Genomic DNA, 27,361 nt, shown 5'->3' on the forward strand with positions numbered 1-27,361 from the left:
GTCTGACTTTGGAATCACACTATTTTGCGTTTAATACAACAGTGAACCGTTTTTACTTTACCAAAATGGTGGGTCTAATGCATTACCAAGTCGTACTTTATGACTTTGATATTTAATGTTACAAAGCAAAAAGTGAGAAACTATACACGCTACACACAAAATGCTTGAATTTGGTAAAAGCTTGTGCAGTTCGTTATTTGTTAGTTTCTGCAATGCAAAAAAATAAGAAATAGTAATGTTTAAAAATAATTTCAAAGAATAATACATTAATAACTATAATTATGTTTGTGGATGTTTATTTAAGGCTTAATTATTAATAATTAATGTTTTACTATATTTATATTATTTGTCATTTAATGCACGATAAATCTTTTTTCCTCGCTCTATCCCGAAACTATTTAAATGAACAGTAAATACATTTTTAGTATGAACATAACTAGTATCCAGCACATTCAGTACCCCCCTTTGGGTACATAAGAATAGGCTTGTTCGACTTCATGCAGCGCTGCAAGGACCGACAGCCGGATGACGTTAAATACCGCGAGAACGATTCGGGAATAGTAATTTCGTCTCGCTCTCGCGGCACTTTGACATCATTCGCATGTCAGTTTAGTTCGCTCGAAGTCAAACAAGGCTTTTGTGTTTACAATGGGAACGTGGATAGTGAATGTCGGAAGCATTTTATGCGCACGCGCTTTGCATCAGGGAGGGCAGTTCCATAGCAACCAAAAAGAACAACATGGTGAGTTTCCGTTCGTCTTTGCATTCAGTACACTTTATTTGAGATATTACATAGCGCAAACAATAAGAACACATTATTCTAAACTAGAAAGGGAAGAATTTGGTGTTTATAATACACATATGCCTCATACAAGACTGAAATGCTAGTGCTCATCACTTGTGTGTATCTGTTACAGTAGATATACAGTAGCGAGTCTACGTTGCTAGCTGTTACACATAAATTAACAATATTTTGAATGTAGCAAATTGTCGATTTATTAAGAATTAAACTTATTATTGACATTAGGTTAGTTGGCATGGCAAGATGTGACATGCTAATGTCAACATGATGCCGTTAAAGGGATAGTTCACCCAAAAATTAAAATTCTGTCATCATTTACTCACTCTCATGTTGTTACAATCCTGTATAAATTCTTTTGTTCTGATGAACACGAAGAAGATACTTTGAGGAATGTTTGTAACCAAACCGTTTATGAGCCCCATTCACTTCCATAGTAATTGTTCCATCTACTGTGGAAGTTAATGGGGCTCATGATTGGTTTGGTTACAAACATTCCTGAAAATATCTTTATTTGTGTTTATCAGAACAAAGACATTTAAACAGGTTTTATACACTATCCCTTTAAGGACAGTGAGCTTGTTGGATAGCGTTTGTGTACGTTACTAGTCTGCTACATTACTTTTTTGAATAACATAGCGTACTAAACTCAGTGATAATAGACATTTAAATAATTACTTTTTTTTCAGCTAAAATCACGTTAAATATATTTCTGCAGTGCTTACCATTGTAATTCCACACAGTATCTTCAAATGTACATTGTTATTATTACTTATACATTAAATGTATTTTGACATAGACACAAAAGATTATACGGACTACCGGTACATCCGGAAACTTGACTGTAAATTTCGTCACCGCCCCTTTTTGGTGGAAAACAAACTAGACTTCTCATAGACTTCCATACAAAATAACGGAACAAAGCAATGTTCGTACACAGCCGGCAGGCGTAAATAACTTAAGAAATCACTCATATTAAACATGTTGAGTAATTATCTTTCCACGATGCCTGCCGTAGAGCGCGAAAGATCCATTGACACATTTAATTTGGTCAATGTGGAAGCATGTCCCTTTCGTTCTCACAGCGTCAGATTTGTGTAACAACGCTATCCAGTGATTGCTTGAAATATCACTAAGGCTAGTTGTATGGCTGGAAGGAAAAGTGCACTCAGTACTCTAAATATAAAGACATAATATATAAATACTAAGTAACTTTCAAATATGAAGTAAAATCATTCACTGGCTTCCCTGTTGACTCGATGAGGTACGTGTAAATGTCCGGGTAAGACACCTCTGGCCAATGGGGGGCGTTGTTGCACGAATTTGACGATGTGAGAATGAAAGGAGAATGTTTTTATATAGACCAAATTAAATGTGTTAATGTATCTTTCGCGCTCTATGGCAGGCAGGGTGGACAGATAATTACCCAACATGTTTAATCTGAGTGATTTCTTAAGTTATTTACGCCTGCCGAGTGTGTACGAACGTTGCTTTTTTCCACTATTTTGTATGGAAGTCAATGGGAAGTCTAGTTTGTTTTCCCCCAAAAGTGGGCGTGAACCTGTTCAGAGACATTCTATGACGTTGCGCCGGTTGTGCGTATGCTAACTTATCTTGCTTCGAGTGACAAATAACCACAAATCATGTTTGTTTTCCTTTAGGCAAAAGCAACAACTATTAAAGAGGCCTTGGTCAAATGGGTAAGAAGTTTGCTACTTTTTATTTTGGATAACCCAGTAGTTTCTACTATAAAATATATGTTTTGCTCTGACAATTTTATTATATTTAGGGCATAAACTGTGTTAAATGATTGCATGGGTTTTTCCCAGGAGGAGAAAGCAAAAGAAAAGGCAAGTGAGGCCACAGCAGTCAAGCTTTACAGTCAGATCCCTCCCATTGAGAAGATGGATGCATCTCTCTCCAGTCTTGTCAACTGCGAGTGAGTCTAAATATGCAACTCGTGTGTTTTGTATATTTTCCTGTCAGATATGTATCAAATATTTTAACAGTTTAATACATCTTTATTGCCTAGGAGATTATCCTTATCTACAAACTGCATCGAAAAAATTGCCAACTTGAATGGCTTGAGTGAGTATGCATAACTGGTATATACATACTTGAGGGCATTTATAAGAATCACTGTTTATGTTAATGAAAGTATTTTTTTACAAATTTATTTCAGAGAACCTTAAAATACTGTCCTTGGGGAGGAATAACATCAAAAACCTTAATGGACTTGTAAGTGAAGTAACAAAACATCAATACCTATGTTGAAAGAGATTACTTCCCATGGATTTAAGTGATTCCTTGGCTTTTCTCATCCCCACAGGAGGCCGTAGGTGATACACTGGAGGAGCTGTGGATCTCTTATAACCTCATCGAAAAGCTGAAGGGGATTCATGTCATGAAGAAACTTAAAGTCCTGTATATCTCCAACAACTTAGTCAAGGAGTGGGGTGAGCATGGCAGATACATTACTGATAGGGTTGCAAAGGGGCGGAACGTTTCCATTAAATTTTTGGAAACTTTCTATGGGAACTTAATATTCCAAATTTGAAACTTAATGGGAATTTACGGGAATTATTTGCATAAATATTAACTATATATTCATACAAACATAAATAAACATTATGTTTGGTCATAAGCTATAAGCAGACATGTATGCAAGGTAAAACAAATTTAGTAGAATCCTGATACTTATGGCTGGCTAGCTAATGTATAAACACATTTTAGTATTTGTTAAATAAGCTATAATACCATAGATCAAATATATATAGACGGTTTCATCGGACGCACGTGCGCTGACGCGAAACACGTCTGGATCCGAACTTTACATCCGGTTTTGTTTTTTTAATGGTCTGACTAGTTGCTAAACTGATCTTTTGAACAAATTCCTTGTCGAAAATAACAAATGTTTTGGTTTCCTATGTAATCTATGTGTTATTTTTTTTTGCTTGTTATATAAATAAACTACGTTTAAAGAACTTTGTTGTTGTTTATTCTTAGCGGAGTTTACCGGAAGTTACGTGCAGACCACGACAGCCGCTTGTTTATGTTGTTACTGCTGTAACCGTCTATATCCGATATTTATCATCAAAATGTACGTGACTTGATGAAGTCCTTGGGCTCAAATGCACCAAGTGTGGCTTCTGTTTGTGGGGAAGGGTCATTTTTAGACACTTCTTGTTGAATTATTTAATCTAAATGTTTTCTCAGTCAGTGTATGTCTTTACAATGGTATAATGTTGTTGCACACTAGCTTAGACACAGCACAAGGAAATTTTAAACAAATTTATGTAATTTACGTGAATACATGCAAAGATGGACATTTTGACATTATTTTGTGTGCACCAGGTTCAGTAAGCAATGTGCTGTGTAGGGTAGAAATTCAACTGAAATTGGATTAAATCTTGTTGTTTAAACAAAATTATGCGGCAAGATTTTTACATTTAAGTTCCCTGTTATAGGCAACTCTGCAATTCAAACACACAGTTTATTCCCATTAATTCCTATATATTCCTGTTAATTCCCATATTCCTGTTTATTCCCATTAAAAGTTTCCAAACTCGAAAATTCCCGTAATTTTGCAACCCTAATTACTGATAGTCCGGAAGCATATTTAAACTTAAAAATGTTGTATTTCAAGTTTAAAAGCTGTTTACTACAACATTTTTATCATACAACCCTATATAAATGCATTGTAAACGTGTGCAGAATCTGCATTTTATGAAGCTGTCTGTTTTTAGCTGAGTTCCTGAAGCTGGCAGACCTCCCATCATTGGTGGACCTCGTATTTGTGGGAAACCCATTAGAAGAAAAATATGCTGCTGATGGTAACTGGATAGAGGAAGCTACTAAAAGGCTTCCCAAGCTTAAAAAACTAGATGGTGAGAATCAGTTCGTTTTTAAAGACTCGTTTGACCTATAAGGAATTCAGAAGAATTATACTGTTTACTGACATTTTAGATATAATAATAGAAAGTAAAACTTTCTGGTGCTATTTAGCGAACATTCACAATTTGTCTATTCAAATTAGTGCACCAGAATGAATTGTTGTTTAACAGCAGATAGTATCACTTTATGACAATTAATGAAACATTAATAAATGGAATATGGTCCCGGAAAATAATAATAATTTTCTTTTTTAGGTAACCCAGTCATCAAGCGCGAGGAAGAGGAAACTGAAGGGGAAAGTTAATGAAAATTTTATAAAATATTGAACTTGGTATATTTTTACAGTTCAAACACCAGCATTTTAGCGATGAAAAATTTGTGCAATATTTCCATTATTTTTATTTCTTATTGTGTATTTATATAAGCAAAAGAGCTACATTGACTTTCTTAGACTTGAACACTATTGGAAAAGAAAAGCACACATGTTTTAGCACAAGAAGAAATGTATAATTTATGGATTGTACAGGAGGACAGAATAAATGGTACTAATGAAATATTGAAATATTTTATAAACAATAAAGCTGTAAATTCTTTTTGCAGGACTCACTACTCTTAAGTTGTCTCTGTTATGAATAATTAAATGTGCTGTGTCTAAAGATTATTAATGACCACAAAAGGACTAAACTGTATTAAAATACTAATTACCGTAAAACTTCAAATAATAGCCCGGGCTTTTATTTTCCCAAACCTATCATCACACCAGGCGTCTAAAAGAGACAGGCGTCTATAAGAGACAGGCTTTTAATTTAATTGTTCCAGCATGACAGCAGGAGGTTACCACATATTACGTTTTATTTTTAATTTGAATGTGTTTAACAAATTAGTTCGTGTAATAACAACAGTCTTAAATTATTGGCAGTATAAATAAAGCAAACAATGATATGTTTTTTTATTGGTTGTTGCGTGAAATCTTACCCAGATACAACAGTGCTATTTTCTGATTGGCTATTGTGTAGCCTCTTTCTTTTTTTTTGTATTGGCTCGCTCGACTAGAACTCTAGGGAAGACGGGCTTGATAGAGAGAGAGAGAGCAGTGCGGCCAGATACATTTTAGGCGCTGCAGCATATTAAATATGATTAATAGTGTTTCCGCGTGAGAAATACAATGTGTGGCGGGAGTGCATGCATGACAAAAGACTGAAAGCCGGCTATTATCAGCGGCCCCAAAACACTACCGGCCCACCGGGAAAAGTCCTGACTCTCCCTTGCCACTTCGCTACTGTCATCATCACCTCAATCCTGGCGACGAAGCTTGTTGTGTTGTCATAGTGATGAGTAAAGGAACAACTGCGTCTGTCACGTGACATCTACCGGTAAGCAAAAAAAACTTTAGCGTGTTCAATCTGCACCAAAGAACTGTCTTAAACAGACTATCTGACGGGTTTTAGAAGATTAAATACAACCCGAAACTTAAAAACAGACCAGGCCTTTATTTGAGACAGGCGTTTATTTACCCAAACCTGTTGTCACACCAGGCGTCTAAAAGAGACAGGCGTCTATTTGGGACTCGGCTATTATTTGAAGTTTTACGGTAATTGCTATTTTTGTCATGCAGTTAACATCATTAGTATATTGATTGCATATCAATTTGACACTGTGTTGCATGTCTCTATAGAGTAAATTAATTTTAAAAAACTTAAGGGGAAATCATTGTGGCAGTGATGCTAAATCCAAAATTGTAATATAAAAGTTAAAATTAAATTGGACTTTTTCTTGTTAATTATTTTATATGATTTTTTTTAAAAATATAACATTTTAAGCATTAAAGGCATGATATGCATAATTAAAGCATGTTTATAAGGCAGTGCTTCTCAAACGTTTTCGGTGTGCAGCCCCTCTGTGTACGGTGCATCCCTTCGTGACCCCCCAAAGAAAATTTATGACATAAACATTCCAAAACTTACAATTTGAAATAAACAAAACATATTAAATTATACAATGAATGTAGTGGTGTTGGTTAGTAGCCTTATTGTTCTGAGGTTTAATTACACAGAATTTACGACCTCTAGTTTGAGAACCACTGTTATAAGGAATTCATACAGTATGCAGTTTTTGTGACCTCTTTAAATATGATTAATTGTTTTTCTATATTAAAAGAAAAATAAACAATGTCCTCTGCCAAAAGATTGTAATTAAAATATTGCAATTTTATTATTACTACAGTATGTTGAATTTTTAATGTTTTGCGTTGGATGAAAGATACTACACTTTAACAATAGATGGCAGTATAGTTTTTAAAATGCCATACACCATTCATTTAACTACTTCTTTTAACCCAAAATTATTCAACATAATTGTGTTTTTAGTTTCAACAACATATTTACAACCTACGAGGGAGAGCTGTATCATATTTTATGTGATACTGTGACCATGCTCAACTAACCATGCTAAAGGCAACTGTATTTTTACAAAATAAACAAATACTAAATAATAACAACCAAGAAATCTACAGTCAAAATGAGAGAATTGCGACAGATTGTCATTCAACTATCTAAAAGCAAAGTATGCTGTTTAAAACGCAAATAAAAAAATAAGTTACACAGAAAGAATGAAGACATTTGGTACATTAAATATTTTTTTTTTATTTTATTTATTTTTTTTTTTATTTTTTTTTTATTTTATTTTATTTATTTTTTTTTTTTTTTTTGAACGCTGCTAACGCACATGCTCTATGACGAAGTGGGCGGTCCAGAGTTCTTATTGGACAGCGTTCACGTCAATCAGATAACGCGCCGAAAACATAGCTAATCAAAACTGAAATGTATCCCAACTAGGAAGTGCCTGTTGCTTAACGACTCAGACCTCAAAATTAAACAAACTACACCACAAAATGCAGCGTGAAAAGAGTGTTAAAGTCAAGGAAGTCATTGCGTCTCTTTGTAAGCTTCTTTCTGGATTAAGCGTCGAGTCGATCCCGACAGCCGATGCCTTTAGGAGAGCCAAATTCAACAGAAAAGATGCAGTAGGTTCTGTCTTATGCAATGTTTCATGAATATAACTGTATAACTACTAATATAGCCAATATTTAGTATCATAGCTTAAAACGGCGATAACAAAAAGTATGGTAGAACTACATTACCATGTTTTCAGACATATAACGTTACCATGGTCTCTCTCTCTCTCTCTCTCTCTCTCTCTCTCTCTCTCTCTCTCTCTCTCTCTCCCTCTCTCTCTCTCCATATTTTGCATGTTCATATCGATATTAATTTAATGTAAGTCGGCTCAAATAGCTCAATGTGCTCAAAAACATGTTTTTATTTTTGCTTTCAGGCAGTGGACATGTGGAGTTTGTTATGCAGTCTCCTGCAGAGAGCCTTTGTGTTGGATTGTGAGTGCAAGGACTCCAAACACCAAGATTTGGGTAAAACTTACGGCTGCTCACCACTACAGATTTATGTTTGATATGTAATTATTCATGTAGCCCACTGTGTCTAACTATTGTGCTTACAGACACACAACTTCTGTTTGTAAAGAGTGCTTTGTGGCACTGTGGTTATGGGGCTCCGTGGGTTGTGGGGCCTCGGTCCCCTAGTCACGTAAAAGAGGTGGGGAGCCGAGATCTACTTCTAGCATTCGGCTGGGTGCTGTCGCATAGGAATCTGCTGGAGTTCCTGCTGGCAGAGAAAGTTCATCAGTTAGACACACTTTCATCTGCCGCAAAGGTGAGACATTCAGTTTTGATGTGATTATATGATTTATAAAAATGTTTATGGACAGTTTAGCTCTATTACTGTGAAATGAATAGATTTCTTAATCCATTATTGATTTTGCAAGGGAAAGATAGCAGTTCATATAACTTTGTGCTATTCTGTGTATAGCCAGCGGAGAGCAGAATAGCACTTTACTGTATTTTGATGCCCATAGACACAGAAATTTTAAACCACAGGAACAATGTTAGCTTTAGGCTTCACATAAGCTAAAAGATTACCTTGTGGTCGTGTTTGCTCTTGGCTGGCCTAATCTAATTGACTTTTTAATAAAAATAAATTACAAACAGATCAGAATGAATAAAATCCTGTTTGCTTATGGATCAATTGTAAAGTTGTTTCACCCATTCCTGGAAATCTAATTGGTCAAGTCCTAAACCTTTAATCTAGTAGAGGCTTTCAGAATCTGCTTAGTTTTATCTATTTTATGGGGCTTGCTAAGGCAAGCATTGTGTGGCTTGGCCTGTTGAGGTCTGCTTTTACTGTCTTAAGCATTCTAACTTGTGTTTTTTGTTTGGTGGATACATTTTTTTTTTATACATTTATTATACAATATCATAAGATTTTGAGTTGGGCCTGTAAGCAACCATCCAGAGAATGTGCATCGCCTAGCAATGCCCTGGCAGCTCAGCTCCTTGTATTCAGGGTTCCCACGGGTCCTTGAAATCCTTGAAAGTTTGTGATTCTGGGGAAGTTTTTGAAAATATACATGCATAGATACAGGTCATTGAAAGTGCTTAAATCTATTTTATGCAAGAAGTTTTCTGAAAAAAAAATCCTTATTCCCTGTGTAGTGTAGGATAATATCATAAAAATTCGAGACTTTTTAAACACACGTGCTAAAGTGTTCGCTTTAAATGCTTATATCTTCTGTATGCAAATGTTGATGTGATGAAAACGTCTCGGGTTACATATGTAACTGTTATTCCCTAAGAAGGGAACAAGACGCTGCGTCTCCCTTGCCATACTTCCTGCGTCCCTTTATTGCCGTCTTTGGCAATATTTCAGATAGCGATATACTTCCTGGCTCCCGCATCACCCTGTCTTTGTCGTTAGGCCTCACCATTGGTTGAATTTGATATGCACATTCAGATGCACTTACCCCTGGAGGCGTCCCCAAAGTGTCACTGCAGTGACACAGCGCGAGTTCCCTCAAAAGGGAACTGTAACAATGTATCTTTAAAGGTAACACAATGTAACCTTGCTCTCACTTGAAATGTGTTCCCACATTTAGTCCTTGAATTTGAGGATATTGGATAGGACTGGGCAAAAAAAAAATTGATTTTTTCCAATTAATCTGTTTTTTTTATGTGGTCGAGTCAAAATCGATTCTCAAAGAGCAGAATTGATTTTTTCTTTCATATTTATTTCTGCAAACATTAAACGTAAGATTAACATTAATCTAATTACTAGTCTTCTTCACTCTTTATTCATTTAGTGCTTACAATGGCAGTTTCAGGTGCTTCATCGACGTTGATGCCACCTTCACATAAGAAGTCAGAAGTATGGAAGCACTTTAGATTTCACAAGCAAGACGACGACGATAGTGTTGTGTCTTTTTAATTACTTTTTATTAATTACCCACTTGTAAACTGCTTTTTTATTAATATAGTATTTGTATTAAATCTATATTCATTGAGTTGAATCGAGAATCGAGTATAAAAACCTACCCGAGAACCGGAATCGAAAATTGAACCGAGAATCGAAATCGAATCGATAGCTTGTGAATTGAAATCGAATCGATCTGAAACATCTGAATCAATACTCAGCCCTAGTATTGGACCTGGAAAGTGCTTGAAAGGTCCTTGAATTTAAAGGTAACTAAGCTGGGAACCCTGTGTATTGCTACATAGCGAAGCCAAAACATTTCAATGACTCCCTGGTGGCTTGCAAAGTACACTTTAAATATATTTCTACAAATAATGGTTTCTATACTTTGGTTATTTCTTATGATTTTGATGTACATTCAAATGTGTTTTCTTTTCTAATAAGTTTGGTTTAGGTTGTCAGCAAGATGCCAGTGACCAATTTTTAGATATTTAGTTTCATTTTTTTCCCAATGGAAGTCTATGTAGGCACCTCGTCCATCTTTTTTACAGTCTGTGTGGCACTGAGCTGTGGTCTGAGTTTTACCCATGCATATTTTCTTAAAGGGATAGTTCACCCAAAAATGAAATTTCTGTCATCATTGATTAGGGCTGCACGACTAATCGTTTTTAAACCGAAATCGCGATGTGAATGGATGCGATTTTTGAATCGCAAGAGCTGCGATTATTTCGATTCAAAACTATCAAATATAACAATCATCTAGTACGCAGTTTTTGACAGTTCGCTTCATGCGCATTTTACGTTTGATGCAGTTTAAACCAATAGAGTGCATCAACACTGAGGTGCTGACTACACGTCAGATAATAACATCATTTGTAAAACATGAGCGCGAGCAGCAGTTCAACTCCTCAACAAAGTGTACGGACATATGATTTCCGCGATGCGGAAAACACGGACAGAATCGCGAAATGCATACAAATGGAATTAACTGCATAACGCGGAATATCATGAAGTTGGCAGATTTTGGATTCAGTCATTTTAAAAACCCATTATAACTCATTAACCGGCAAATGAAAGGACAGAAATGCGCGAAAACATTTCCCTTTTGTGTAATGTTGGACTTAAAAACAGGTGTATACGTCCGTTTCTCGTCATGCATCGCAAACAATGACAAGCGCCTCATCAGACTATAAGCAGGTTTCATTAAAGCCCGGAACACAGCAGACGAAAGAGGTACATTATACTTTCTTGCACGCGCACATCTTCACCGCTTTGAATATTTACAGGCACGAGGGTTCATGAAGCGCGCACACAGAGAGCAGTCAGCACACGCGTGATCACTAAACTTAAATTTTCTTTCTTGTCTAAGTGAACATAAACAGCTGGATATTTATCAGTATATTGAAGCAGAGCAGTTTTAAAGCTGTCTTGTGTCTTAAAGTGACAGTAACCTGGTGCTTTCTGTGTCAGAAATGTTTATTACACACCAAAAATTAAAATCACTCCTGACCCCTCGTTCAGACAGCCAGCGACATTATCGCTGTGTGTCGCTTGTCTCTTTCAATGAGGCGTTTCTAAATCTGCTAGTCATAAACAAATGAGTACCATCTACGCCAGTAACTGACGAGAGAAGGATGACGTGAACTCCACTGCTTTGTTCTCATTGGTAGTCGCTCCCGAAAGTCGCTCGACATTTGCATAAAGTTAAACTTTTCTTAACTTTCTCGCGTCGCTGGACACGCCCATACGGTCGCCAACGGTCACTGTCGCTCGTGTCGCCGGAAGTCGCCCGGTTTCCATTGAAATGAATGAGATCGCGTCGCTCTGCTACTGCTTGTCGTTGGCTGTCTGAACGAGGGGTTACTCTTAACTGAACAAGCTTCTGCAGCTCCACATTTAAAATCCTACAGTGAGGACTGTGCAGTGTTTTATTTGTATTTTTTGCTTATGTTAAATCATAGATTCTAATAACTAATATATTTACATTTATTACAGATGCCTGAAAAGTAAAACAAGATGAGTATAGTCTTAAGATTAAAAGAAAAAACTAAACATTTGCTTGTCAGAAGCATTGTTGTAGTGACAGCCAAAATACATTGATTGGCCTATATGTTATTTTAAATAAAACTTTCAATAAATTTTTGTTAAATTGTATTTTAATGTTCTTAGATTTAAAAAAAAAGTTTGTCTGCAGAAGAGCAAAGTCCTGCAGACAACTTGGTACAATGTTTAAGAGGTTTTAAATAAACAGTAGCACAGCATCTTTCTTTGGTGCTATTAAAACCACACAACAAACCTGGATGTAGCTCTTTTATTATATACGAATGAATCGCACTTTAAATCGCGAATCGCAATTTTGATCAGAAAAATCGCAATTAGATTTTTTCTCCAAATCTTGAAGCCCTATCATTGATTCACCCTCATTTAACACGAAATAAGATAATTTCATAAATGATGGTAACTAACCAGACAGCTCACAGTACCTATTGAGTTCCATAGTATGATAAAAAAACAAATACTATGGAAGTCAATGGGTACCATCAAATGCTTACCATCATTTATCAAAATATCTTTTTTTGTGTGTGTTCAATGGTATAAAGAAACTCATACAGGTTTAGACCAACATGAGGGTGAGTAAATGATGACACCATTAAAATTTTCGGGTGACTATCCCTTTAAGTAAATATCATGAAAATCTGACTTTTTCCATGATTAAGTGCTATAATTGGTTTCCCAGTGCTTCTGTCAACCTAGAAAATGTAAAAAAACAACAACCCAGTCTGCAAGCATGTAAAAAATAGGTCATTAAAATGTGGCTCCTCTTGTGATGTCAGAAGGGGATCTTATTATAATAATACAGCCCTTTAATCTGCACTATCCAATTGCAGAACTGCCATTTAGTGCAGAGAGAGAAAATAATTGACAGCACAACTGAGCTTCAATTTCAACAAACCACCATTATGGCGATCAGTGTTTGCATTTCATCAGTTCATTTGCATTTAAAAGGACACACCCAAAAAAACAGCACGTTTTTGCTCGCACCTACACAGTGGCAATGTTAAAATACTATAATAAATGATCTATATGGTATTTTGAGCTAAAACTTCACATATGTACTCTGCGGACACCAAAGATTTATTTTACATCTTAAAAAGTCTTGTGAATTGTTCCCTTTAAGAATCAGTTTTAAAAATTGTTTAATAATAGTTTTAGCATAGCTCTCCTGCATGTTTAGCTTCATAAACCGGTTTCTAATACATGCGCAGTGCTGTGAAGATTTCTAATAATGTCGACATGGTCCTTCAGGGTGTCATGCCTGGTCTGAGGGACGTAGTACCACATGGACCAGAAGAAGCCGCCACAGAGACTACAAAGAAGGAACAGGCGCTGCAGACACTACAGTGGCAGTATGGGAAATTAAGGCTCCATTGGAAGAGCTTACTCTCGGCTCAAGAGGAGAAGTCCACACTCATCCACAAGGCAAATCACTTAGCTCAACAACCAGTATTTTTCTGAAGTAATAATAAATACAGTGCCTACTTAAATACAGACATGTACTAAAGCTGTAATCTGTGATGACTTTTTTAGGCTGTCTCCAGTATCAACCCTTCTGCTACTTGCCAGACTAACGTTACTGGTTCCCATCACAGCAACACAACATTGACTGAACTCGACAAGGTGCCCTGAACATGCAAGAAGATTTGAATAAAATATTGACTTGGTTTAGGGTTTATGCAGTAGAGGTTATTGGACAATTATTATGAGTTAAGCCCGTGGTAAATGTCAGTACATGACAGGTAACACTTTTACTCCTTCAGATTCTCTCAGGAGATATTTAGCATTTGTATTCCTCGGGTGTACGTCAAGAGCCACCATCCTCCGTTGGAGCATATGGTGATCAGCGCTCGATAATAACCGCCGTAAGCTAGGTAACAAGCTCATTCGGATCATGGGATGATTGCACGCAGCTGTCAATGTGTTTTTTATCCCTGGCTTTTGCTGGAGAAGGTTGTAGTGAGATAACTACCTCTGTGTATCTGACGCCCCGTGCTTTTGTGTGGCAGATTGACAGGCTGGAAAATCTTTGCACGAAGAGGGCGGATCTTGATCTTTAAAGTCAAAAGGCCCACACTCTCTCATTCCCTGCATGTTTCCCTTGCTCTTTAGAGGTGTTTTATCTGGAAAAAAAGGCTTCCTTTTGACATCTAACAAAAGGCTGGTTGTTTGTGATGTTAGGAAAGAGCGAAAAGGACAGTGTGGAAAATTATTGACAGACATCAAGAATGATAAAACAAGATACACTTTCATGGCTATGTTGGCTATTTAGGCCCTGTTTCCACCAAATGAGCTGTTTATACCTGGTATTAAGATGCGTTTTGGTTGATCGGATCACAAGTGGACGAGAGAGACACAGAGGCTGTTTACACTTGGCATTAACGTGCGTTTTCAAAAAAAGCGCTGCAGGCATGTGCACTCCACTCTTCACATAGAAATTTAAAAGAGGGCGATCGGCTACAGTATTAACAATAAATACAATGTTGATTTTTACAAACATGCAAATTTTAAAAAGCAAATAATATACTCGATAATATGATTTTGCACATTGTTAAAACAACAGCAACGATATTATTGTAAACGGTATATCTTGCACACCCTAGTAAAATCTAGTTAGCGGGAATTGAGCGTTACCGCAGCAAACGCGCGAGTTGAAAAATGTGTACTTTGGTGGAAAAACGCGCTGTATTAACCAATCAGGAGTAGGGTTGTGCCGATAGACGATAGTATCGTGTATCGACGATCTTCAGACATATCGCCAATGGCAGGCTTTCATGACGATAGTCATGACGATAGTTGGCGAATGGTTATTATTATCATTATAGTTTTACATGAACACATTGCATGCTTTTCCTCAGATAAGGGTTTGTGGGCTTCACTTCTCGCGGAGAGCTTGTAAATAGAGAATTCCGTCTTGCACTTACCTGCACTTAATGCGCGCGTCTTGGACTCCTCCTAGCACTAACTCCATTGCGTCATGAGCAGCTGCGCTTCTCTCTGTCTCACGTGCACGCGCTCTCGCATCTGTCCGAAGTCTAAACATAAATTAAAGTAGTAATCCTTATGTATTTGTTCAGTTTAATCCGTTTCATGCGAGCTGAGGCAAACTTTACTTTTTGTTTAAAATATGACCCGCTGCATATTGGCGCCTCTCTCACTCTCGCGTACGTGCAGAGAGCTGCGCTCTGTCCGAAGTCAGATCACTAATCCTATTTATGATATGCATTATAATGAGTTGTAGCAACACGTCCTTCATGTTTAAAATATGATTGTGTTTAAAATATGATCGCGTTCCGCTGGACCAGTGTTTTTAAAAAGGCACCTCTGGGAGCACCACAGCTTGACACAAGTAGCCTTCTGCAACAGCACTAAATGCAGTGAATTGTTTGTATGTGCGCGCACGTGTGTGTGTTTGTGTGTGTGTGCAGATGCATGTTTTTACAGTTATTAAGTAATCATGGATAGGGTTTTATTGACGCGCTCGCATTAATAGCATCAGTTTTAAGAAGGTTGCGGTCATGACGGTGTTGCTCCTGTTCTTTTTGTCCACCAATCAAGTTACTTGTTATAATTAGTAAAAAATTTACAAATAAAAAATGAGTAAACAACTGCAACTATCGTGTATCGCCGATCTTACAGGCTGACGATAGGACGATCTCAAAATGGGGCATATCGCCCAACACTAATCAGGAGCTTGCTCTAGTAGTGACGTGATAACAGGAAGCGAGCGGAGTCGCAGAAGCCCCTCTCATGACACAAATTTCCACGTGAATGTCTCGATGACTAGAATGTCACGCGTTAATGAAACGAGTAAACTCAAACTGTTCAAGCGGCAAGCTAGGCACGGTAGATGCGATTTTGAAGCATTAAACTCGGCTGGTGTGAACCCACAATTAGAAGGGTCATTTGACAGAAATGCAAAATAATATACATAACTATATATTCAGTTTTGTATAAAGACCAAAGACCATACATAATGAACTATATTGTTTTTATTACCTTAGAACGAGCCGTTTTTATCTACATACACCGCAGGTCCTCTTACATGGAAGTTGCCATTTCGCGCCATCAGGTTGCTAACTGTTCTATATAGCTCATTTTGTCAGACGATGACGTGTTTTTCCTGTGGCGGCTACGGTAGCTTCTCTGCGTTTTGAAAGGGAAGGGTGAGCTGTGTACTGAGCCATTGGTTGCATTTCACAATCTCACCACTAGATGCCGCTGAAAATCTACACAGTGGACCTTTAATTGATGATGTAAGCGAATAATTGAATCTGTGTTTTGAATTGATTCACTGTAACATTTAAAAGAACTGAATCAAATTAAATGATGGCGCTTCAAAGACACTACTCAAATATCTGTCGTAAGCACTTTTCAGATGATGGTTGTTTCTCAAGGTTACATTTACAAGGGCAGATGCGGAAGCGAGCATGAGGGGTGAAGGGTGCTTTGTCAAGTCTAAGTCTCTGGTGTATACAACGTGGGATGAGTCCAGATAGACGATAATAGCTCTCTCTTCTCAAGCTCTGTGAAGGATAGTGGGCAGATCGGGGAACTTTCTCTCCATTGCCCTTCAGCGTGTGTGGGGTACTAAGAGCAGTTATCTGCTTCAAGTCCCTGGAGCACTTTTGTCCAAGAGATGTGAGGCATTAGCCGGGCTCCTACAAGGAAAAATTGCCTATGAGTGAAGATCAAAGCGTCTGCCAAGTGTGCACTAAACTGTAGTTGCACTGTAGGGCCACCGGGGGATTTAACGTTTTCAAAACTGTGTGTAATCACTTCTTATGTTTTGCTTCTGTTGTAGGATCTGGAGCGAATAAAGATGTTGAACCGAATTCTGGAAGCATATCTGGATTGGAAGCTTCACGAGCCTTTATTCTGGTGCTGGATGGTATGTTTGTAATTTGTTCGCAAACTTAAAACCTACCAATGACTCTAAATCTAATATGTATATTACCCAAGCTGTTAAGAGCCAGACTGCTGCACTGGTAATGGTAACCTCGCCCAGCTTTATGCTGTCACTCACTCTGATACACTAGCACTCCCAGGCTCTGAATCTGTCAGATACGAGCCCTACTCGTCTTGGCACCTGTTCAAGTTGAAATGAAGTTGTAAAGCAGTCTGCGGGTAGCGGGAGTGGATTCTGAGCACTTGGCAGGAGTTCGGGTTTTCACAGAGTGTGCGTCTTGATGCAAAAAAAGGGGAAGTTTTAACTGCTTTTCAGTAAGAGAGGTGATCTCATGGGGGTCTTTAAGTTGGACAAATTAAGTCGGGCCTAGCACATCAGAATATTGAAAGGTCTGCGTTTTTCAATCAAGTCACACAATGAAGGCAAAGTGCATTATGTGAATTACTTCAGTTTCACCAAACTGTAATAACCCCCTTCTCATTGGGCATACTGAAAAAAGAGTAGATTTTAGAAATACATTGAACCTTGTAAATTCAATATCCGGAGGCTTTTTGTAAGAACTTTAGAGTGTGGCTTTGAAACACAGAGGTTCAGTGTTCCCTTGTCGAATAAATCCGAAAAGTCACGAAATGGAAATCAAACAGAAGCTCCACCGTGTCAATGAGAAATCTATGGTGCTTGATGAAAGCCAAACATTTTGGGGACAGAGTGCTATTTGGACAGGATTGTCTTGTCACTGTCCACATAAAAGGGTGATTGAAGAGCTCTTAAGTGTCAGCTATTGGTGGATTAGCACATGTTTTTTAAAGCATCGATTTAAGTTCAGAGCTGCTCACAGAAACTTTTTGGAAGACTCAGGATCTTATACTGAAAATAAAATTTTTGGAGTGAAATTCGGGAAATCTTTTTATGTAATGTTAATGTTTGAACAATAAAATGTTATTAGTAGTGCCTGCCAGTCCAAGCATCAGTATTATTGCCCATACTGGAGGTGAATAGGTATGCTATTATGTTTCTGAAAGATTTTGTCTGGCAGATGATAAAACTGGTGATAAAAGCCTGTAGGGGTATGTTGTAGGAGAGATACAAGGACATAATCTGGGGACCAGGATATCAGACTTTATTTCTATTGACCAGTAAGCAGTCACACCCTAGCAGGTACATAGCAATGCGCTTAAATTAGTTTGTGACAACAATACCCCTTACTTATAGAAAATATGGTACAAAAGCTGTGACGGGGCGCGGTACCCTTATGCTGTGTTTACACCAGCCGCAGTAGAGGCGTGAAGCGCGAGTGATTTTAATGTTAAGTCAAGGTGAAGATGCGTTGACACGTGTCCGGAGGTCTCGCGGCGCGAATGAGGCGTTTGGCGCTGCGCGAAAGAAGCAATTCCGCCTAACTCTCGCGTCTAGTTCGCGCGAATGGCGCGAATTGAGTGCCTGTCGCGGTACGCGCGAATGGTGCTTTTTGTGCATTTTGCGTTTGACGTGAATTTGCAGCTGACGCCCGAGTTGAAAAATTTTAGCTTTGGCGGAATTTCGTGCCCCATTAACCAATCAGGAGCCTCCTTGCTGTGGCGGCAGCCCCGCCCAGAGTCACTCATTCAACCTGAAGGAACGCTTGATATTGTCTGTAAACAGTCACCCGGAGCTATACCACACAAGTTCTTATTTCTATGGAGACAAGAATAAAAAGGACCTTGCTTGGAAGAGTGTCAGGGAGGACATTGGGCAACCTGGTAAGTTGTAATACGCATTTCACTTTTGAGTCACGTGACGTTTATCGACCCACGCCGTTTATTTTCCCCCTATAAGGTTACCAAATTCAAACCGGTAACTCTTTCGATAAATGCACAATCAACATCAGTCATCTTGCAAACAGACAACCGCATAGCACTTGCCCCTCCCACAAGAAGCAAATTTAGCATTTAGACGTGCAAATGCATTCAAACTAGGCAAACTAGGTAGACGCGATTTTTGACGCCTCAAACGTGGTTGGTGTAAACGCAGCATTACAAAAACTACACCTTTGTAAACACCTAAAGTTTGCAGCTCTTCTACCTTTTTCATACCAAGGACACCTTAATGGTAGGGGGGAGCAAAGACCCCCAGTACGTTTATCATTTTAAAACATCGGTAACCTTCAAAAATATAAAAATAATAATTTTTGGTAAACACAGTCACATACTGTTAAAGGCAGTGTTTCCCATATATTCATTTATATGTGACGGGCCGCCACAGAATCAACACTGGCCGCCATAAATAGATTTTTCATGATTGCCATTTACATTTTAATTTTACTATTTAAAACGGCTTAATTCATTGCAGCGAGCGCTCGGCGCGCCTTCGATCCTCCCTCTCTTGTTGTGTGCAGCGCCTCAACAGCGCGCGCCCCCAGCCCCTCCCCTCTCTTTGCTGCGCGCCTCTCTCACATAACAGTGAAAAGTATTTAACTCCGTGGTCCTCGTGTACTTTCTCTTTTTCGCCTAAACGTCAACAGTCACGGATGTTACACTCTTAGAAAGGATGTGTTAATTTTTTACACATCATTGTGTGGTAAGCTTTTAACACATTATGTGTAATTTTAACACATTATGTGTCATTTTCTGTTGATTTTGTGTTAAAATATAACACAGGTTGTGTTAAAAGTAACACAAAATTTGTTGTTTCAATAATAACACAGCAATGGGTGAATTCTGGGACAACGCATTTAGTGTGTTGTCCCAGAATCAACACTAATGTGTTGTTTTTAACACATTCGTTCTAAGAGTGTACTGACAGAGAAGACGGCTGATCAAGGTTATCATGAGTGACTTAACAAAAGGTTAGCAGTAGTGTTTCCCACACATACCCGTTCTGATGTGAGTCTGTGTCCGAGCTCTCTCCCTACCTATGATGCGGCATGCCCGTGCACGTGCTCTGTAGTAAAAGCAACCGTGTATTCTCTCATATTTCTGAATTTGCAACAAATTGTCTGCGCTATACGCGATATACAATAAAACTACCACTCGTATTTCAAATAAAAAAGCGCTCATAACACAACAACACTGATAAGAAGAGCAACATCAGTACAGCCTCAATGTAAACGTATGATGATTTTTTTCAGACAATGTCGCGTAACTAAATGCGTTGTCCCAGAATTTACCCATCACTGTGTTATTATTAAAAAAAACACATTTTGTGTTACTTTTAACACAAGTTGAGTTATATTTTGACACAAAATTAACACAAAATAACACATTATGTGTTAAAATTACACATAATGTGTTACAAGCTTAAGCACAAAGATGTGTAAAAAATTAACACATCCTTTCTAAGAGTGTGGTTTTAAATGAGCACCTGCTGCAATTTTTCTGATTTAATTAGGACTTTCTAATTTTTTTAGCAAAGCATGCTGACTTGGCATGGCTTTATAAGCACAAAATGTCCCAATCTTAGAATTGTCGCACTCATGCCATTGTCTTTGTGCAGGACAGCGTGATTGACAGCTCTCTCGCCGATGCGTCTGAAGTGAACTCTGACAATTGGCCACCAGGGGTGCAGGATGTTGCTCTTAAGTGTCCCCACGGCAGCAAGGCCAAGAGGACCGTCAGACGGCTTGACAAGATGTTGCTGAGGCTACAGACAGAACTGAGGGTCAGACGAATAGAGCAGTCCACGCTTACCTCACAGGTAATTGACCACCCGGTAGATAAGATTCACCTGCATGAGTGCAGACAGGATAGCTTAAACTTATAATAAGGTCAGGATTTCACTCAAAACTTTGAGTTCATTTCAGTACCGAGGTTTAAGTTCTGACAGGTTTGGTATTTAAGATGCCGACAGTGTAGCTTTAACAATCACAAAACAAAAATCTATATAAACTCACTCTTGCATTTGAGGGCTCTGTTTTAAATTTTAATATGAACTATGACATTTTTTCTGTCCTTAGTGCATTCTAGGATTGCCTACACCATAAAGTATACATGCAGTGCTGCGGTAAATTCAGGAAATGAATCACTACATCCTTTTTCTCAAACCCTTTTTCAAATCCTACTTTCTCCGTAGCCTTAATTTATTAGAGGTTTGATAGATGTGCATACATACTGTAGATAGATACATACTGTAGATACATAGATAGATAGATAGATACATACATACATACATACATACATACAATAGATAGATACTGTAGATACATATATGATCTATACATACATAGATAGATGGACACATAGATACTTTAGATAGAAACATATGATAGATACATACATGCATGCATGCACACACACACACACACACATATATACACTATAGATAGATACTGTAGATAGATACGTGATACATACATACATGCAGAGATTGATACTGTAGATAGACAGTTACATATATACATACATAGATTAATACTGTAGATAGATAGATACTATAGATAGATACATGCATAGATAGATGCATGCATAGATAGATACATATGATAGATTCAAACATACAAATGATAGATACATACATGCATACATACATACATACATACATACAGTATGATAGATAGTGGCTTTAAATTTAGGAAATGAATCACTTTATCGTTTTTCTACTTTGTTTCTCAATTTCTTCAGACAGACAGACATAGATAGATACAGTATGATTGATAGATAGATAGATAATTTATTCATCCCAGTGGAAAATTCACATTGTTGCAGAAGTTCCTTCATCATGTTTTATATCCTGTGTTCAAAGGGTCTTTCAACAGACTTCAGAAAGATTTTTAAATATCCTGATAATAAGAAAGGATAGAGCTTAATAAAAGTTATAAAAACCAGGTCATCTCATCATTGCATTCTTTTGTTGCCTGAATAAATTACACATTTTATTAAAAAAGCCAATTTAATGTGTCTGATGGATACTTAGGTGGTTTCTACACTAATGGATAGACTGCCACATGTAGACACACTGTTTGATATACAACTCCAGATCTAACCTGTTAGAATAGTCTTGCGGGGTTATGAATGTCTGAATGTTTTCTTCACATCAGTTCAACTCCATATTTTTTGGTTTTGCAAGAGTCCACATATATATTCCAACTTGCATTATTATCTAGTCTAACGCAACGCCTCTTCTTTTGATATTTGTATCCATTTGATGTTTGATCAGTATTCCAGTCTGTCGAGATCTGACTCTTTGCTCTCGTTCTTATTAAGGGGCGACGTCAGGAGGTCTCTCGGCTCTCTGAAAAGCAGAAAATAGATGAGGAGAAGAAAGTTGCCGGCTATTTGGAGGGACTCCGTCTCGTAAACACCCCCACAATCACATCAAGAGGGTTCCTGCCATGTCTCCAGGATTCGCCAACCGCAAATTTATCTCGCAGGTTACAGACAGGGGAACCTGGCCTGACTGCGACAGCCGGAAAGCTCCAGGCATTCTTGGCTTTGAAAGAGTTGAGGGACAGAGAAGCCTTACTGCAATGGCAGCTAGAACGACTGAGGCAAAATATGAAAGTCGAAATCCATAGACTTGCCAGCACGATGGAGGGGGTGGTACTCATCCCACCAATCAAGAGGTAAAGAGTTTGTGTGTTACTTTATATACAGTGGGACTGAACTGGACAGGCTGTAGTTCGTGTCCCTAAGAAATTGACATATGTGGCAGCACAGGAATCTTTGTTTTTTTTTGTCTATTTATTTATGTACCTATTGTAGTATGTTCAGAAAATAAACTTGCCATGTTCAAGACTGTGTTCTTTGTACTTGTTTATGCGTGGTGTACAACGATTTAGTTTCGTTTGAATACTGAAGTACATGAAACCACACTCTGAGAAAACAACTCTAATGACTTACTCAGACAAATAAGCTGACCTCTGTTCTCGAGTACTCTGTTTTGTGCGGGAGGAAATGAAAGACATTTAAAAAAATAATGTAATGCTTGCCATTTCTTGAGAGAAAAACTGCCCGCAGTTTCCAAAGTAGGTCATACTTGTTGTTTTCCAATCCCCGAGGATCGAAGTTAGAGAAAAATCAAACCCCAATCTTAATAGCAACTCTATCAAGACCCAAACGTAACCCATATTCGAAATGCGACCTCTGCATTTAACCAGTCACAGTGAACGTACACACACAGAGAGCGGTCTGCATCTATTAGTAGGGGTGCGCGGGGAAAAACCTTAAGCGGGGTTAGTTATAACACGGACTGTTTACATTGTTGCACAAGGTTAAGCGTTTTGTTTTAACGGTATTTTTTCACGCTGTCAAAAGACGATCTCCCGCAAATTATTGGGAATGTATAATGTTTTTCAAGAGGGTTATTGATGAAAGAGTGTTTTGGTGCCATGTAAGTACATTTATTCATCATACGTTTTTTTTTTGTAAGATAATTGTAACGCTGTGTTACAACTAACACCTCAGCACTTACGATATGAAAACCGCTAACGTTAGCGTAATTCTTGCCGTTGTTTTAAATAGGCTACACATGTATGATTGCTGGTTGCCAACAAAAAATGTGCCTGTCTTATCAAAAATCATGTGTCAAATGTATTTTTGTTCATATCTTTAATATTGATTGAATAAGGTCACGTCAAAGATTGAAGTCATAATGAAAATAAAGAGCCAGTAAGATGCCAATTTTAAGCGTCCTATCACTGTTTATAAGTCCCGGACAACAAGTTTAAATGCATGCAAGGTCAAAAAAATCAAAATATAAATTTAAAACTACCCCATTTCTCAAACGATTCGTGTGAAGCCGTTCAACGACTCAGTCTGCCTAAACCCCACCTTTCAGCAGCCTACTCTGCTCTGATTGGTCAACTGACAGAGTCTCTAAACAGACCACAGATCAGTTGCCCAGACCAACAATAGTGCAACATGTATTGACCTAGTGCTAACATGATTTACTGAGAAGACATTATCGAAATCAATACACAACATTCATCATTAATCCAAGCAATAAAAACGATGATAGAAACTAACATTTTACACTCATTTAAGCATTTATGTAAGCTAACACTTACGGTAGCAAAACCGTAAGTGAGCATGCGTTAGCCGCTTGCTAACGTGACTCTCTGACAGTAAATTAAGTGTTTAAACAACGTCATCATTCATCATTAATCCAAGCAATAAAAGCAACGATAGAAACTAACATTTTACACTCATTTAAGCATTTATGTAAACTAACCGGGTCATAGCAAAACCGTAAGTGAGCATGCGTTACGTTAACCGCTTGCTAACGTGACTCTCTGACAGTAACGTTTTATTAAGAGTTTAAACGACAATATCATTCATCATTAATCCAAGCAAAAAAAACGACGATAGACATTTTACACTCATTTGAGCAAGTATGTAGCTATAATCATACTTACAGGTTGTGGTTAGGAGATGGCATGTTGTTCCAAATAAAGTGGGTACTGAACCATCTTTCATTGCCAGACGTCTAAATCCCTCTGTTAAAAATTAATTTTAACCACTGATTCTTCACAGCCTGACACGTTTAGTCTTCTTTGGTAGTGAAAACAACACAAACTGAAAACACAGCGTGATATGATGTTTACACCAGAGTTGTATAGTACTTAAGTATTTTTACTTTCTACATAAAAGTACATTTTCAATTATTCATATTTTATTAGTGTTTTTCTTTGGAAAACAAACATTCCAAAACATATTATCATAATTTTACCTCCACTACATTTCATAATTTCAAGTTTTTGGTTTATATTTAACATTTAAGTACATTAAACATCTAGTAATTTTTTGTACTTTTAAGTAAAACATTTTTTCGTACTTTTACTCAAGAAAGTAAAAGTACACAATTTTTATGTAATTAGGCATTAAATCAAGTTTAATATGCAATATATAATGAATAAATACACAGTATGATTCTATGCTTAAGAATGTAGTGAACATTTTTTAGTAAAGAAAAGTAATTTTTTTCCGAAGACAAACACTCTGATAAAGCACAGATGCTTGGAAAATGTAACTAAAATACTTAAGTATTATACACCTCTGGTTTACACACTAACTAGCTGTGGGCAGGTCATAGTTTTCATTTCTCCCACGGGCAAGGCTGTAGGCGGAGATTAGTATCTCGTGTGATGTGGAAGTGTTTGTGTGACGTGGAAAAAGTCGGGCAGGAGATCCAATCCATATAAGAATTCAGAGTCGACTCCCTACTTTAGAAGCCAATAACTTTATGAATCGTGCACTTTTTGGTTCAACTACTTTGCACATTGTTTACATTGATGGACAGCTACATGACATACTGCAATACAGGTCAGTTTCGATTTTGGATCTGTGTGGCCCTTTAATGGCTAAAATCAGACTTTGTTGCCCATTATATCAGAATTAGATTTTTGAAACTGTAGTATGGCTTTTTCTCACATATTTAGACATTTGTATCCATTTATAATTAAACTATTGTTAGAAAAGCGCTTGATGAATGAATGTGGATACTTGTCTATTATAGACAGATATATAAACGATATCCACTTCAATTATATAGAGAAAATAGTATTGAAATATTTGCCTGCAAACTTAATTTTTAAAAGGTGTTGCAAAAAGTGTTACAACTAACCCCCAACCGGTTACAATTAACCCCACCTATGGGGTCAGTTGTAACGTTTGCACTTCAGTCATGATTGGTGTAATTGTCCAAGAATGGTAAGTACTAAAAAACAAACTTCAAATGTTCATTTGTAGCAGAGATGTGTGTGTTGCTTGTGTAAAGATATTATTAATCAAACTCAAATATTTTTTGAATGATTGAGCCAAAACCAAAAAGCATTAGGTTGTGCCCCGCTCTTCCCTACAGCGCCCAGAAAGCAATTGGGGGAAATGTGCCATGCCAAAGGGGACCAGTTGCATCCTGGTGGCCGTGAGACTCAAACAGGTGATTTTTGGGTAAAGCCATGACTATACCTGTGCTCAGCAGTACGCATAATAACACGTTTTCACCTTTTAATGCTAAGTCTGTTACTAGCACCCAATGCACGTGTGGTCTCAATTACATTTTAAAAGCTGTAAACAATATAGGAGAGCAAGATAACATGAGCTGTTGGCGAACTAAAGCAGCTGGCTGGGGCGACAGTATTAGCTGATTAAGAAAGTCATTTCCGACAGCGATTTTCATTAGGATTATATTCGGCAATCCTAATCTAGACGCTGTACAGAGCATGACGGCTTCTAACAGGATTTTCTCTCCATTACCTTCCTCCTCCTTATCTAGTCCAGAATTGCTGTTTACAACTGAGGGAACGCAAATGCAGACGTGGCGGATTCATTTATTTGATGTATGATGTGTGGTCTAAATTAGCTAATGCACGTGTAACTGAAATGCTATTGTTCAAAGGGTCAACCAATGTCGAGGCAAATTTTTGCTTACTGGAAAATTTGAATATTGTAATTAGCCTTTTTTCCCAAACATGTAAGCATAATTTATTCTTCCCACAATATTTTTGCTGATCATCTGATGTTTATTGGACACAAACTGGAAAGCAAATTTTCAATCTGGCAAGCTTTATTGTAATTGGCTGACTTTATGCTGAACATAAAGGAATATAGGATTTTTATCAGCCCACCTGGAAATGTTTATAAGGTACTATATTGATACGATAAGGGCTTTTTTTAGTTATACTGTATCAGCGCATTAAATAGATATTGCGAGTATAACTGCATATTCTGCTTTGGTTTCTGACGTTTGTTTTCACCTTTTTGGCAAGTTTTTCCATACAGCCAATACAATCTCACTTCAATTCATAACCATTTTACAATGTTCCTAATTCATATGAATCCATATATCACATTTGTGTTTTAATATGATTTGCTGTCGACACAGTACCCTGCTGAAAAAAACAATAAAACCATTACAGAAAATTCTAATGGTTTCCATTAAAATACCAATAGAAACCATTAGCTTTTACCATTAAAACCACTACACTCTAGTGTGTTTGGGGCCATATTCCATTAGAACCAATACAATTCCCAATAAAACCATTCTAATTTTCTGTAATGGTTTTATTGTTTTTTCAGCAGGCTAATGTTAAGTATAGATGGTTTCATCTGACGCACATGTGGTGACGCGATTACGCGTCTGGTAGAAACTTCTGGTTTCTGTTTGTTTAATGGTCTGACTAGTTGCTAAACTGAACTCTTGAACAAATACCTCGTCGAAAATAACAAATGTTTTGGTGTCCTAGGTTATCTACGTGTTGTTTATTTTGCTTGATATATAAATAAACTACTTTAAAAGGACTTTGTTGTTATTTTCTTTGCGGAGTTTATCGGAAGTTACGTGTGTTCCACGAAAGCAGCTTGTTTATTTTGTTATTGCCGTAACCATCTATAAAGGCTGAAGTATAGTCCATTTCTTCTGTGTACGCATTAGTGATGCACGGGTCAGGGTTTTTTCTAACCCGCGGGTCCCGCTTTT

General features: G+C 37.5%; 2 protein-coding genes and 1 long non-coding RNA gene across 5 annotated transcripts in view; 2 read left to right on the forward strand and 1 right to left on the reverse strand.

The window, feature by feature from the left end:
• Positions 1–624: 624 nt before the first annotated feature.
• On the forward strand, positions 625–5,286 carry dnal1 (dynein, axonemal, light chain 1). Its single transcript, XM_055173235.2, has 8 exons — positions 625–742; positions 2,461–2,499; positions 2,629–2,738; positions 2,832–2,887; positions 2,982–3,037; positions 3,129–3,255; positions 4,546–4,686; positions 4,948–5,286. Exons 1-8 carry the CDS (start codon positions 668–670, stop codon positions 4,995–4,997), a joined length of 654 nt encoding a protein of 217 aa, XP_055029210.1. The 5' UTR covers positions 625–667; the 3' UTR covers positions 4,998–5,286.
• Positions 5,287–7,467: 2,181 nt separating this feature from the next.
• On the forward strand, positions 7,468–22,678 carry tedc1 (tubulin epsilon and delta complex 1). Of its 2 annotated transcripts, XM_055172460.2 has the most exons (8): positions 7,468–7,715; positions 8,024–8,114; positions 8,204–8,415; positions 13,315–13,488; positions 13,597–13,686; positions 16,868–16,954; positions 20,444–20,644; positions 22,150–22,678. In XM_055172460.2, the coding sequence occupies exons 1-8, from the start codon at positions 7,584–7,586 to the stop codon at positions 22,510–22,512; spliced, it is 1,350 nt and encodes a 449-aa protein (XP_055028435.2). In that variant the 5' UTR covers positions 7,468–7,583; the 3' UTR covers positions 22,513–22,678. The 2 variants fall into 2 exon arrangements, with proteins under 2 accessions (XP_055028435.2, XP_073725742.1); XM_073869641.1 differs by lacking the exons at positions 13,315–13,488; positions 13,597–13,686.
• LOC129417641 (uncharacterized) overlaps positions 7,991–27,361 on the reverse strand; it is a 90,431-nt gene continuing 71,060 nt past the window's right edge. The window contains exon 3 of one of the 2 annotated variants that reach the window (XR_012370566.1): positions 7,991–8,367. This is a non-coding gene — a long non-coding RNA (uncharacterized lncRNA). The remainder of the gene's footprint in view (positions 8,368–27,361) is intronic. The other variant, XR_008635817.2, reaches the window with a different exon arrangement.

Source organism: Misgurnus anguillicaudatus, chromosome 7, assembly GCF_027580225.2.
Source record: "Misgurnus anguillicaudatus chromosome 7, ASM2758022v2, whole genome shotgun sequence".
Lineage (NCBI taxonomy): Eukaryota > Metazoa > Chordata > Actinopteri > Cypriniformes > Cobitidae > Misgurnus > Misgurnus anguillicaudatus.